The 14,667-nt window shown below is 36.8% G+C and overlaps 1 protein-coding gene across 5 annotated transcripts in view; it reads left to right on the top strand.

Annotated features, from left to right (window-relative positions):
• The window catches only part of kirrel3a (kirre like nephrin family adhesion molecule 3a), a 138,527-nt gene that overhangs the window by 107,845 nt on the left and 16,015 nt on the right, over positions 1–14,667 (top strand). For all 5 annotated transcript variants that reach the window (XR_009273160.1, XM_058789758.1, XM_058789760.1 and 2 more), the window contains exons 6-9: positions 2,680–2,785; positions 9,236–9,384; positions 9,570–9,697; positions 10,530–10,656. Coding sequence is in view for 4 of the 5 variants with exons in the window: in XM_058789758.1 (XP_058645741.1) it covers positions 2,680–2,785; positions 9,236–9,384; positions 9,570–9,697; positions 10,530–10,656 (510 nt within the window). In the remaining variant the exon portion in view is untranslated. The remainder of the gene's footprint in view (positions 1–2,679; positions 2,786–9,235; positions 9,385–9,569; positions 9,698–10,529; positions 10,657–14,667) is intronic.

Consider the following 14,667-nt stretch of genomic DNA (forward strand, 5'->3'; position numbering starts at 1 on the left):
CATAGCAAGTGCTGCCGATAATGCCGTCTGACCCTTTGATCGAACGTGGTGTGAAGATCTTTCGCGCCGTTAGCTTGTGGGCCTTGGCGTACTGGTTCGTTTAAGAATTAGCACCCAGGAGAGTGGTTCTCCGCTTCTCAAAGTAATTGCCTTGTAAATAAGAGTGGGTTTGAAACAATGCTGTTTGTTAGGAATAATTAATGACCACATGTGCACATGGAGACGCGTCTGGAGGCCTCTCATGAGCTCCTGTCGGGTGAACACACTCACTCCACACAAAGGAAACTGACAAGAGGTGCTTTATCAAGCTCAAGGAAATACTCACTCGCATCCCCCTCGAGTCCTCCATCCAAAATAGATGCATGCCTCTACGTTTAGAGGACGTCGAGGTTTTGGATGCATATTTGCATGCAATTCTTTTTCAGATTTACAGAAACCTAGAAACCCCCCTAAATCCCAATGATTCTTCAGTCCAGTGCAAACTGCATTTAAAATGAATGACCACAAATCAATGTTGATTCTGTACCATCTGAGGACCTGGTATGCTTTCGTAGAAACTCATGTGGACTAATTGCACTGAGACTCGTGACATAATAAAAGTTGTGTAGTCCATTCCAGCCTTAAATAATAGCATTGTCTACATGTTATTGTTTAAGATTAATTACATATTTTTAGCTAGATACATGTATTTAACATTCATTCAGCTATTTTAATAGACTGGAATAAAAGCACCAATGCACACATTTAAAACTTGTTTATCAGTAAAATTCATTTATAAATAGACACTCAAAATGTACACAGAGTGTAAAAAAATGGTGTAGAAAAATTTTCACTCAAATTACTAATAAATTTCACAATTAATTACAAATAAACGCAAGTAGCCTAACACAGAATTAAATGTGATATTTTGAAGAACAGTAGAAAGACTGCAATAGTATTTTCTTGTAAACCATGCTCCAGTATTCTTTGTTTTATTTATAGATTTGAAAAATCTTTTTTTTACGGTGATGAACGGTTGAAAATTACAATTTAACATTTCAGCTGGTTCAAGGTAATTTGTGTTAACGCAGAGAACACAATTCACTGTTTTAATCAACTGACAGGCCTTAAAAGTAGTGATAATCTGCATTCTCATGAGTTACATGGTGCACCGAACAGAAACATCTGAACATCTTGGTACACACCAAGCCGGGTAGTTTTTGTTCGTCGGCCGACTAAGTTTTCTCAGTGTGTTCCGCGCTGTCGGCTGAAGTTGGTCCTCGTCGGCTTTTTTTCGGCGTCGGAGCTCGTCGGTCAGTCGGGCCATCTGATCATTCTGATTGGCTGTTCAGTTGGCGAACCAGTGTGCGAGAAAGGCGCAGAACGGACATGCTACTTGGCCGTCGGGTATTGAGCGTTGGCTTGGTGGCAACTTTGGACCCAGACGCTACCAACATGAGCCGACCCCGCAGTCTACATTCGTCGCCACTCGTTTGTTGCCATCGGCTTGGTTTGTACCGGGCTTGAGGAGTAATAAATAGAACGTGGAAGAAGTTGTGCAAGTAGTCCGTTTCTCATTTGCTAACTGCTCACGCTATATTGCTGTTATTGTTTCTCTAATACGTTGGAATGTGCTGCTTTTTCCTTTCAGTGTTTTGTAGAAAAGCTGCAGGTTAGTTTTAAATGACTAGTCCCGCGCCATAAGGCATTATGAATGAAACATCTGTCCCAGGTACAAATACGTTGGGCGAGTGACGGGAACAGACTGCTAATGAGAAATCAGACCCAGCGCTGTGTCTGGGCTTTCCAGAGGCCTCTAATCACATTCAGACCTGTGGGAGGTGACAGATCTGTCCACTGCGCTTTGACAGGACTGGGGCAGATTGTAGGAGCTTTTCCCATATTAAAGTTTCAGGATTTTGGGGGGGAAAACAGCAGGAGGAACCACTGTTGTCTGGAATCGCTGTGATTTGTCGGCATGTCGCTGATGTTTCTACCGCTGGCCTAGTTAATGTCCAACATGCCCTGTGTCCAAACAAACACACGGCACAATCCTGCTTTCACAGACAGTTCCTTCGGCTCTGAGCGTGTCAGCGCCTGTCTGTCCGCTGTCACTTCCTGTCTATCTGCTGTCAGTCCTGTCTGTCTGTTCGGGTTTGGGTGTGTGTAATTGGGAAGGAGTGAACGGAAGCCAACTCTAGCAAAGTGGGATAGCCTTGGTCCATCCTATAAATTTCAAGCATATTTCAAACTTTCTTTAGTTTTAATTGACACTGCCAGTTTTTAACGAGAATTCCAGCACCGCATTAAACTCAACTAAATAAAATGTAATTGTCGTCTGAAATGGCTCGATAAAAAGTCTGGGGGTAAATATCGCTTTTGCTTAATGTGAATTTAGCCGCTGTTTGTTTAATTCGTGTAATCAATCTATTTGTTCATTTCGCCGAAAACTCTCTTTAATCATGCTCATTTTAAAAGTGGTTTAAATTCTAATTCAGCAATTAGAAGGCAAGTTACAGCGCCAATTAATCTTAATGCAAAGTAGCTCCCATTACCGAGAAAAAGAATAATCAAGCCGTTCCCACTTTTTAGAGTATTTTTAGTTTGTTCTTTAATCCGCAATTAATCTTTCTGACGAGTGTTTATTAATGAGTGTTTTGTGGGTAAGATGAAGTTGACCGGCCCTCTCTGCTCCTCCAGATTTCCCACTGGTGAACCTCTCTGTGGAACCGCAGCCTGTTCTGGAAGGAAATCTGGTCAAGTTCCACTGTGCTGCTAAAGCGAATCCCCCTGTCACTCATTACAGGTGAGAGCTCTCTCTCACACACACACACACACATAGACCAAAAACTGGTTTTCTTTCTCGGAACCTCATTCTTTCACTCTCCTGATGTTTTTCTCCTGATGCCTTCACAGAAAAACCACATGAATTTCACATGCGAACACATGTTCATCACGTATGCATGCAAAGCAGCATGATAAATTAATGTGTTTTTGCTTAAACACGTGATTGTATGGAAATAGCAACTGAGGCATGATGTGACACATTGAGAGCTTGTGCTCTAAAACCGCCCAAAAATGCAAATGTTGTAATTTAAAATTCCTGTTTGTTTCTGTACACTTTACTTTTACATTACTTTGTTTAAAAAAAAAAAATGGTGTGGGCAGTGGCTCTTTTCTGGTTTGTAGCATCACAATGTGGTGAAAGCTTAGTTTATGAATAATAATTCAATTGTGATCCAGTATTTTTATTTGATTATAATGAACTTTTTTAGTTATTTTATCAATTTTTATTAAATGAATGCGTATGTTTTGATACATATGAAGAGTTAATTTGCAAAACCCGATAACTCCATTTTTATTTATTTTCAGAAATCACGTTTTTTTATTATTTTATTTTTTATTTTTCAATCAATATCAATCAAACTGCAGTCAATATCAATCAAACTGCAGTTGGGTTGTTTTGATTAAGTAATAATATACTTAAACAAATACAGGTAATTTACAGAATTAAAGTTAATTGAAAGTATGATTTTTTTACATATTAAAAGTTTATTTTATAGCAAAAGCAGATAACTCCAACAGTCGTTTTTTGGCAAAAGCAGATAACTCCACATTTCATGTTTTAGAACACTTGTTTAATCTTTGTAATCTCTTCAGATGACAATGTAGATGCCTGACAAACGTTGTTGTTGTTGTTGTTGTTGTGATCATATACTGTATGGTATGCTTGCTGCTTTTGCAAGGTTCTGTGAAAAAGTTTCTTTTATTTGCCTTTACGCCCTGAAGAAGATATCACCGGTTCATTAAATTCGTCGAAATTATCCATCCTCAATCACTTTTAGTCAGCTTTGACAAAACTCCTCTTAGCTAGCGTGTCTTTTCAAAGTGAAAGTAGCCTTGTCACCTGACTTGAATACAGCGCGCTGATTCGCTAAAATTGATTTATGGACTTGGCCTGGACTTGGCTTCTGCAGTAAAACGTGAAATCGCAATGCCTTGAAAGTGGACAATACCGGCTTTTTGACGAAACGTGTTTAGTCTTTAGTGTTCAGATCGCGCTATATGTTGAGAATAATGCACGACACTCAGTTTTTTTTTTTTTGTGGCGTTTATCTTTTTGTGCAAATAAACTTCATATGCACTACTGTTCAAAAGTTTGGACTCAGTATGTTTTTTTTATGTCTCTTGAGCAAGAAATATTTTTTGAGCTGCAAATCAGCATATTAGAATGATTTCTGAAGAATCATGTAAGACTGAAGTGTGAAGACTGTTGTAATGATGCTGAAACTTCAGCTTGATTAAAGGAATAAATACATTTTAAAATATATTAAAATTCATTTTTACTTGAACAGACTTCTTCCAAACATCAAAAAAAATTAAAAATAAAATAAAATCTTACTGGCCCCAAAGTAAAAACTTTTAATAATATATTGTATATTATATATAATATATTATAACAATTTAATAGTTATATATTTATTTTAAAAAATCATTTAATATTTTAATATATGAAATTAATAATTATATTTATTAATAATATGATATAATTATTAAGGGAATCATTCAAGTGCTCATTTGTTTTTGATCATTTCATCCTGAAAACTTCCACTGTTTCAGACGTAATCTGTTGGTCAGGAACACGTTTTTTATTTTATTTTTTTACGTTTTGTTTTGTGATTTCTCTGAAAAGTCTTCAGCATATAGAGAGAGACAGTGTCACACATAACATCTTTTTAATCAGCGTAGAGCGAGAGATGATCTCACCAGCCGCCCCATCAGAGTTTCATACATTATTCATGCCAGAGAGGTCTAAAGAAGCACACACCAGACTCTTGTGCCTGTGCCCTCAGCCAGCTGGACAAAGAATCTCCAAAGCTCAGAGGACACTGTGTGTCTCCTGTCCCTTGACCCACTGCAGCAGGCTTCAGACGCACGCTGTGCCACAGACCGAACCCTCGGCCAAATGTAATGTCATGAAATCATCAATCAAGCGCGAGGAACGTCTCCACACGGAGACTGGCTTCTTGGAGAAACACAGAATTTGAATTCACACTGCAGGAACACAGAAGCCCAACTAATTACGAAGAAAGTCATTACTGATTGCGGGAGATTTCCTGTGGGCATTACACCGTTCCTCTGAGAGGATTAGAGCTGCCTCACTAGAAAGAGGAAGGATTATTTTCATTAGCCAATATTTTATTCATGTTCATTTTGTTTACATAAATATGGAAATTAATTTAACTTTGTTTTGTTTTGTTTTTTTGTAAGACAAAATGTAACATTTCTTATTGGAGGCATCCAGTCCAGCCGCTCGCAGAAATAAAACACATCACTGTCCTCCTGTGGCATTTGAAATGTGATTAGTGAAGCTGTAAATTAATTAGCAGAAATAAAGCCTTTATGTTCGGCGGTCATGATGGCCATTTAAGACCCTGAGTATTTTTCATTCATTGCTTTTCATAATTTCGCAGAGCAGTTTTCATGTCTAATGGAATCTGGCGTGACGTGATCTCAGCTCCACTAGTGATCAGCTCGTATGGATTTTTCAGTGGCTGATGCCAATACAGTGGGGTGCAAAAGTAGCTTTTTACCCATTTTTTCATTTTAAATTATATTATAAGCTTAATTTGAGTGAACAGAATGGACTTGAATTTGTATGTCCTATTTGAATGACTTAGCATTTAATATGTCCCCCTTTTGCTTTAATGACAACAGCACTTTTTTTGTGTGTAGAACCTAATGATTTCAGAACATCTTGTGTTTCAATGAAAAACTCATGATCAGTGTCGTATATTTCCTGATTCGATTGGTGATCTACAAATAGTGTAGACTACTATTTAAAACATGTAAGTCACAACTTTTTCCAATATTTAAATTCAGTGTTTTAAATCACATATTTTCAGTGTAGACTCAGACTTTTGATGATATGGATATAAATATCCTGGCATTAAATGGACACTTGTTTTACATAGTAGTTACTATTTAAATATTATTTAATATTTATATAACTATTATTTATTAACAAAAGTATTTTACAAATGTGCATTTACATTGTTACACCAGTAGGTGGCAATAAGTGATCATCTTAATGAGCGAGTCATTCAATAATTCAGTCAACCTATTCATTCAAACACTGATTCATTCAGGAATAAAACAAGTCGTTGAATCATTCACTGTTCAAAACAGTGTGTTGATCACAATTCTGTTGTGGCTTTGATTAAAATTAATTTCATTTGTGGAGCAAAAATAGAGAAAGTAATGAACAACTTGTAAGAAATGTAACTTTAATTAACTTTTTGTTTATTGAACTGTTGTAATAAATTGTAATTGTCTTGCTCATATGATATTGCTTAAGCATCACTACATATATAAAATTGCTGAGAGTACTGTAACTGCCATTTATGATTCCAGTAAGCTGAACTCAGTAGAGAAAGCACCGCATTGTTGCAGTGATGCAGTGTATCTGTATGTGATGTAGTGCGTGTGAAATTCACAGTGACAGTGAAATCGCATTAAGACTTCCGTTCTTTCTTTTCAAAGGATGTGGCCTTTCGTTTATCCTAAACCTAGACTTCTCTCCACCAAATAACACCCTGAAATGTGAAGCCGTCATAAAGAGTTCAATAAAAGCCACCGCGCTCAAAAGTGTAGCCACAACCTTGCTATAGAAAAGAGCAAGAGAGAATGCGTCTTTTAATTCTGGCCGCGATTGTTTGTTTTCTTCTTGAACTCTCAGAGCGGAAAAGTGGGGCGTGAATGGATGGAATCAGACACGTCGCTTTTCTGCCTGTGAATAAAGTATGTGCTTCGTGTCCCTCCGGGGGCTTTCTGTCAGCGCTGGTGTTGGCGGCTTTGTTCTGGCGTAGGTGATTTGTCTTGTCTTATCCTCATTTGTCACCTCTGAAGTGTCTAATGGAAGACGCTCTGTTGGGCGTGTCAAATGTTTGATGTGAACATGTGGCTTTGCAGCTTAGCATCGGTGGGCATCAGTGTCCACGTGGCTGATTGCTTGTTTTGGCGGAGACGGTTTGTACCACCCAGTGTTTTAATTCAAAATGCGGCCGATCACAGACAGCCCTCCTGCGGAATCTTAAAAAACAAACAATTTCTTTTCCACGGGTGTTGTATCGGCTTACACCTTCAGAGGATTCTTTTTGTATTCTAGGGTTTGTACATATACTATTGCTGTTGAATAATGTAAAGAAAGCAACAAGCACATGGATTTGATCTGTGTATAGTGAAGGCTTGAGAGCCCGGTTTGTCTTTCTGGCTGAGGTTTTGACGTCTTTTTCTGATGTTTTATTTGTGGTTACTTTACTGTTTTATTCTCATGTCCCTTTCCGAGATAAAGTTGTCACAGCTCTGCGTATAACACAATGTTTTTATCTTTGAATGTGTCAAGATTCAACCCTCGTCTGAGCCAAAAAAGTGTCTCCCTGGCAGGAGGACGCTGTAATTTCTCAAACTGCTCTGGGTCTTGATTAAATTAAAGTAAGACAGTTAATCACTTAAATGTCAAAGATCCATGGAAATTGTTCACAGCAATTTTCCTATTTTAGCACCAAATACAGGATTAAAATAATTTCATAAACAGCTTACGCTGACTATTGGCACCATTGGAATTGATGAAATTGAATTTTCCTAACAGGATGTAATAAGCCTTTTCCGGTGTTCGTTTGAATCTGTGTGAGACCTGCTGTGATCCGGAGTAATCTCTTCATGTTTGACGCTTTTGATGGTTAATCAATTGCCACTGGATTAGCTACACATTTACATTCCCATACATTTGAATGACAAGGATATCTGTCCATCTCTGCGGATAGAATATGTCTCCTGACCTCTTTTTTCCCCCTCTCCAATTCTTGCCATATTTTCAGTTGGTCAGACTGTTTTCACCTGAGACTGACAGGAGAAGCCATCAGCTCTGTCCTGAGTGTGGATCTCTCTCATGTGTTTGAGTTCACGTGGAGGCTGCCGTCCCCAAAAGGAACCCAGAGGAAACTCTGTAGAAAAGAAAGTTTGCGGGTCAGAACAGAAACACATTGAGCCTTGGTGTGCATTTAGGCAGTGTGAGTTTGAGTCTTGGTTCTATTTAAGTGCACATGTAGAGCTGCTGGTGAGAACAGATGCGTGAATGAGTGAGGTGGCATTCGCAAAGGACTTGTTCTTCCGTTCCAAAGCAACTAGGCGAAGTGCAGCGAAATGGAACTGAATGCATCTTGAGATGCATTTTTAGAACTAGTTTTATTTAGACAGGTCACTTTAAAAATGAAACGGTGATTGCATGAGACTCAGAGAAAACAATGAGCAAAAGACATCCATTGGACCAGCAGTTAAAATACAATTCTTAAAATTTGCTGTTGTCAGGGCAACCAATGTATGTCTTATTTTCTATTGATTTTTGCATGGAAACATCACAACTTCAGAAGTAATATTTTTACAGTAAAATTTAGCAGGGATCCATTAAATTGATCAAAAGTGAAAAAAATATTTGTTTCAGATAAATGCTGTTCTTTTGAACTTTATATTTATCAAAGAATCATGAATATATATTAGGTAAGATATTATAATGATAATAAAGATATACTTTGCATTTGACACCTCATTTATTTAGAAAATATTGCAAAGACAGTTTGCAAGATTTTTTTTAAACTTTTTGTTACACTCTGCCAACTGCCAATGAAAGAGATAAAAAATACACACAGATGTGTCGAGTACATTTATTATGCCAAATTCTTTTTATTTATGTAACACTGTCCACTTTAGCTTCACAGATGCAAACAAAAGTCCATCTGCTCAGTGCTTGATCTTCTTGTCTGTATCTGGAGCAGCAGCGTTCGCTTGCGTAGTCCGTGGTTTCTCACTTTCCTCTTCACATTTCACTATAATGACCGCAACATCAAAGGGTGCCAATGAGAGAGGCAGCATCTAAAAACCTCTTAATGTGTTCCTGTTATTCTTCCGCCAAAGAAGACAAGGCCTGCCGACAGCACGAAAATGAAAAGGCTCGAGAAAAAAAACAAAAAAAACAAAACACATGTGGTGTCCTGAAAATTACGTTAGACTCTCTGAAGGATGCTTTTGTTGTTTCAGTACACCATGCAAATAAGACATGATCTCAGTTATTTGCCTGTGAAAAAACACCTCTCTTGTCGCCTTTGATCTTTAGATGAGATCTGGGAAAAAAGCCTTGGCAACGTCCATCAGGGTTGTTCATTTTCTTGCTCTGTTTTTGTCTCTGATGGATAATTAGATGGGCGAAGGGGGGAAGCATGATCACAGACGTAACGGGAGATACTTATGAGGTGCTGGTTGATCATTCCTTCTTCACCGAGCCAGTATCCTGTGAGGTGACCAATGCCCTGGGCAGCACCAACATCAGCCGTAATGTGGATGTTTACTGTGAGTCTAAATGCTGCATATACGTAGATAGATTTCTTTTTTTTTGATATCTTAAAGGAATAGTTTATTGAAAAATGATTAATTCAAGGATGTTTTGTCATTTCAAACTCTTATGACTTTCTTTCATGAATGTTCTTTTGCATATACCAAAAGTGAATGAATTTGTGTTTGTATTTTTGTTGTAGTCGGGCCCCGTCTGGCTGCTGAACCCCAGAGCCTTCAGGTGGATCGGGGATCTGATGCCGTGTTCAGTTGCGCTTGGATTGGAAACCCTTCGCTCACCATCGTCTGGATGAAAAGGGGCCATGGAGTTGTATGTACTTTGCTCTGCACTGCTCATAAACCAGGGATTTGCAAAAATTGACTCTCTTTTATTGGCTCACGCTCATTTATTTACAGTGCAACTAAACACAGCCCACTTCATGTCATCTACCCACTCATTAAACAGGTGCAACATTTAGAAATTTTTTCATCTAATATTTGTATTTTATATATAAATGTATTTTTAGTTAACAATAAAAAACTCCTGAAATATTCTGAAATCTGCAAGTTTTCTAACTATTTCCAAAACTTTCAAACAAGGCTTTGTCGAACCAAAAATTATAGTTATATTAAAAAATATATATAATAATTTAAAATGTTCATTTAAATCTACTCCCTTCCTATTTTAATTCAAATTTCAATTCTGCATTCTATTTGCTACATCAATTCAAGTTCAGGAATTTATTGAAATTTAAAATGCATTCTCACTTAAATTCTGAATGGCACACAACCCTGACTTATAGAATTTTATTCAGTTCTCCATCTGGGTGTGATTAATGTATCAGACACACACATGTGAGTGATCTGTTTTTGATGATGATAACAGCTGTGACAGTTGAGTTTCAAGGGCTAATGGACCCTCAGTAGAGCACATTGTGTTTGTTTGGGTCGTCATCTGTTAGGATCGTGCAACCGATGTCAAAACTCAAGAAAGAAGCTGTATTTGTGACTACAATGATAGCTAATTATAGATGCAGTTCTGCTTCATGTATTCATATAAAAGACGAGCAAGTGAGAACTTTTTAATGATGTCTACAAAGTTTACTCAGACTGTGGCGTTGTTTTTTTTCTGTTTTTTTTTTCAAACATCTGTTACCTTGCAGGTACTAAGCAATGAAAACACCTTGACACTGAAGGCAGTGAGACAGGAGGACGCTGGGAAATATGTATGCCGAGCTGTGGTGCCGCGAGTGGGAGTGGGAGAGAAGGAGGTCACGCTTACTGTCAATGGTAAATATTTTTAACGCTTTGTTTGTTTATATTCAGTCTGTCGGTCTGATCAAGACCCTTCAGCGAATTCTCATTTGCTACGACTTTTGATTGCTTTGACTCACAAGAGCTGGAAGAGGCTCTCAAAAGCAGGATCAGGCCACATTTCACTCAGGCTAAAGGGGATGTTTTCTACACTGTTTAGCTTTGCAATAACCGAGACATGCTCTATGACCCTCGGAGATATGGGCGTCGTAATCAGGAGAGATGATCTTGAATCGCTCTCATCATTTTTTCTCTCTCATCAATAGATGACAGACTCAGGGCACATGAGCTCGTGTGATTTGCTTTAAGGACTCTACCAGGTTTCTGAATCAATACGGGCATATTGATTAACCTCACGCTTCAAGAAGTGTCTTTCCCTGAAATGTAATCAAAAAAAATATCACAGGCCATTCTGGGCAGCTCGAATACTATACCAGCAAAGACCATATACATATGTGTTTTGGTTGTTTTGCTTTGTCTTGCTGTAGGCATAATTTTATTGGTTATTCTCTCTCCAGAGGAGCTCATGAAAAAGTGTTACGGAGCTTTGTATGCTTTATCCATTTGTTTTGATGGAAACTTTTAAGTCCTAAGGGCTTTGCAATAACACCGGCCTGCTCCTGTGAGGCAATAAGCCTGTTCAACGCTCTATGAATTCTTAATCTTTGCTGTTTTTCCTCTTGTGGTGTTACAAGGTTGAGATCTGGGCCGGGTCAGCGTGTGTGACCGTGGGCCTCCTTGTGTCTAATCCAGTCTTAAAGGCACGGTTCAGCCAAAAATGAAAAATCTGTCATCAATTACTCGCCCTCATGCTGTTTCAGACCTGTATGACTTTGTGTTTTCTTTTTAAACACAAAAAGAGATGTTTAAAGGATGTTAAGCTTAAAAATGACAGAAAATGGAACAAGTGAAAATTTCTTCATAATTATTAATACATGTGCAAATTGGCTAAGAATTAAACAAATAGTCATGTCTTTGTGGCAGTTTTTTGTTGATAATAAAATCTTTCTTTACCTCATAAATAGTTGTCTAAAGCAAAAATGCCATTAAGTGCATGTAATTTTATTATGAGGGAGTGTGACATGCTTGAGCAAAACAGACACTATTTTTGGAATCAGCACCAAAAATTAGTTAGAAACAAGTATTGAATATTACTTGGCAAATGTGATGCAGGGCAGTGTACTTTAAAGGGTTAGTTCACCCAAAAATGAAAATTAGTCCATGTTTTACTCACCCTCAAGGCATCCTAGGTGTATATGACTGACTTCTTTTAGACAAATCCAGTCTGAGTTATATAAAAAATTTTCTTTGCTCTTCCAAGCTTTATAATGGAGTGGGCGGGTGTTTTTGTTCAACGGTCCAAAAGTAGTCAAATAAAGTGCTTCCATCCATATTAAAACATGCCTCACACAACTCTGGGGGGTGAATAAAGGCCTTCTGTAGCAAATCGATGTGTTTTTGTAAGAAAAATATCCATATTTAAAACGTTATAAACACCTTTCTTTCACTTCTCCTAACTATCGTAGGTGGAAGCCTTTCCGGTAGATGACGTAGGATCAATGTTCCCTTTAATTTTTTTCTTGCTGAGCAAAATTTTTCTCTATTGGGCGGACATTTCGGGCACCTGAGCAAAAATATTCTTTATACCGCGCGTGTGTAACTTTTAACTTTAATGTGCTATTTATATTTGATTTATAAATGATGCACATTTTAGGTTATCTGAGAAAACATTTTTACAGTACAATACATGCCGTTCAAAAGTTTGGGCTCAGTAAATTTTTTTTTAAAAGAAGTTTCTTAGGCTCATCAAGGCTGTATCTGTTTGATAAAAAATACGGAATATTATTTCACAAAATAATATTGTGAAATATTATTACAATTTAAAATAAAAGTTTTCTATTTTAATATACTGTAAAATATAATTTATTCCTGTGAATCAAAGCTGAATTTTCAGTGTCACATGATCCTTCAGAAATCATTCTAATGTGCTAATTTATAATCAATGTTTAAAAAGGTTGTGCTACTTAATATTTTATGGGACCTGTGATATTTTTCAGGATTCTTTGAGAAATAAAAAGTTAAAAAGAACAGTGTTTATTCAAAATAGAAATTTTGTGTTACAATATACACTACTATTCAAAAGTCTGGGGTCAGTAAATTTTTTTCTTTCTCATTTTTTTTATTTTTTATTAATACTTTTATTCAGCAAGGATGTGTTAAATGGATCAAAAGTGATAGTAAAGACTTATATTGTTAGAAAATATTTATATTTTTAATTAATGCTGTTCTTTTTAACTTTTTATTAGCCTAATCAAAGAATCAAAGAAAAAAAAGTTCCAAAAAATATTAAGCAGCACAACAGTTTCAACACTGATAATAAATCAGAATATTAGAATGATTTCTGAAGGTTCATGTGACACTGAAGATTGGAGTAATGATGCTGAAAATTCAGCTCTGCTTTACAGGAATACACTATATTTTAAAATATATTAAAATAGAAAACCAATATTAGAAATTGCAATAGCCTAAGAGTTCACAATATTACTGGGGATTTTTTTTCTGTATTTTGATCAAATAAATACAGCCTTGATGAGCATAAGTGACTTCATTAAAAAAAAAAACAAGGTCAATTATTTATTAGGTTTATAATATAGGCCTAATAATATCAAAACAACTTAAGCATTTAAACTGATAGAAGAGAATAGAAAACAAACTGAAGCATTTAAACTGAGATCTGTAAGTTAAATACTAAAAACAAACAACGTGAACGTGAATTCTTCTATAGCTATCTAAACATCCCTAAAGTACAGTCTGCACAATACACTTGTGTGTGACTGTAAAGGTCTCAAGAGTTTTGTTACCGTTCTGTGCCCATCGTCCGCTATTTCCACCACTTAATCAAGCCACTCTTCTTTAATACATGAGAACATTTTATTTCACATGTCATCGCGTTGGCTCTCGATTTGAGCTACTTAGTCCGCAACCATTGAAATATTCGGTTTCTACAGCGACTCATTTGCCGCTCATCGTTCTCTTTATATGAAACCTGTAAACCGCATTCACCGGTTCTATAGCGGCAGCAGCTCTATAGCGGTTTACCCGAGCATGGCAATTCTTTCGTTTTTACTAGAATACAATCAAATGGCTTTCCCAACTCATTTTTGCGTGTGCGTATTTTTTTTACAAAAACACATCGATTCGCTTCAGGAGGCCAGAGCCGTGTGAGGCACATTTTAATATGGATGCCATTATAAAGCTTGGAAGAGTAAGGATCATTTTTAATATAACTCCAACTGGATTCATCTGAAAGAAGAAAGTCATATACACCTTGGATACATTGAGGGTGAGTAAAACATGGACTAATTTTCATTTTTGGGTGAACTAACCCTTCAATGGCCTTTTTTGAAACTTGAAAAGCAATCATCACTATTTTTTTTTTTTTAAATGTACTGGAGAAAGCAGTACAAAATATTGTATACTGTAATATTCCAAACATCGCCTTTTGTGATCCACAGAATCAAAGTAAGACAGGTTTGGAATAACACAAGAGTGTAAGGTTACTCTTGAGGTCTTTATCACAATCTAGCACTGACAAATACTTTGGATTCAATCAGATTGAACATTTAAAACCCAAATATTTTATGCACTCTGTAAAACCGCCCACAATGTAAATGAAGTTCTGTTCCTGATGCAAATCAAGAATCCTAAAAGTTAAAGTCTATATGATAATGTAGCTTAGTCATCTCATTGTCAGAAATAGACCCATATCTGCTCCTATTCTATAATCAATGACCTTTTGTTTAGGAAGTGAATATGCAAATAATGCAACAGCACCAACTCTTAGACACCAGTTCATCTGTGATGATCAAGCCATTTGATTGTTGTGCTGGCTTTAGATTAACCAGGTTACAAGGTTAAGTAAATGGCAGAATTTTATTTGACGCTGTTTCCCTAAAGTTCACCTCAACATGAATATTCTGTCATGGT

This window comes from Onychostoma macrolepis, chromosome 10 (genome assembly GCF_012432095.1).
Source record: "Onychostoma macrolepis isolate SWU-2019 chromosome 10, ASM1243209v1, whole genome shotgun sequence".
NCBI lineage: Eukaryota > Metazoa > Chordata > Actinopteri > Cypriniformes > Cyprinidae > Onychostoma > Onychostoma macrolepis.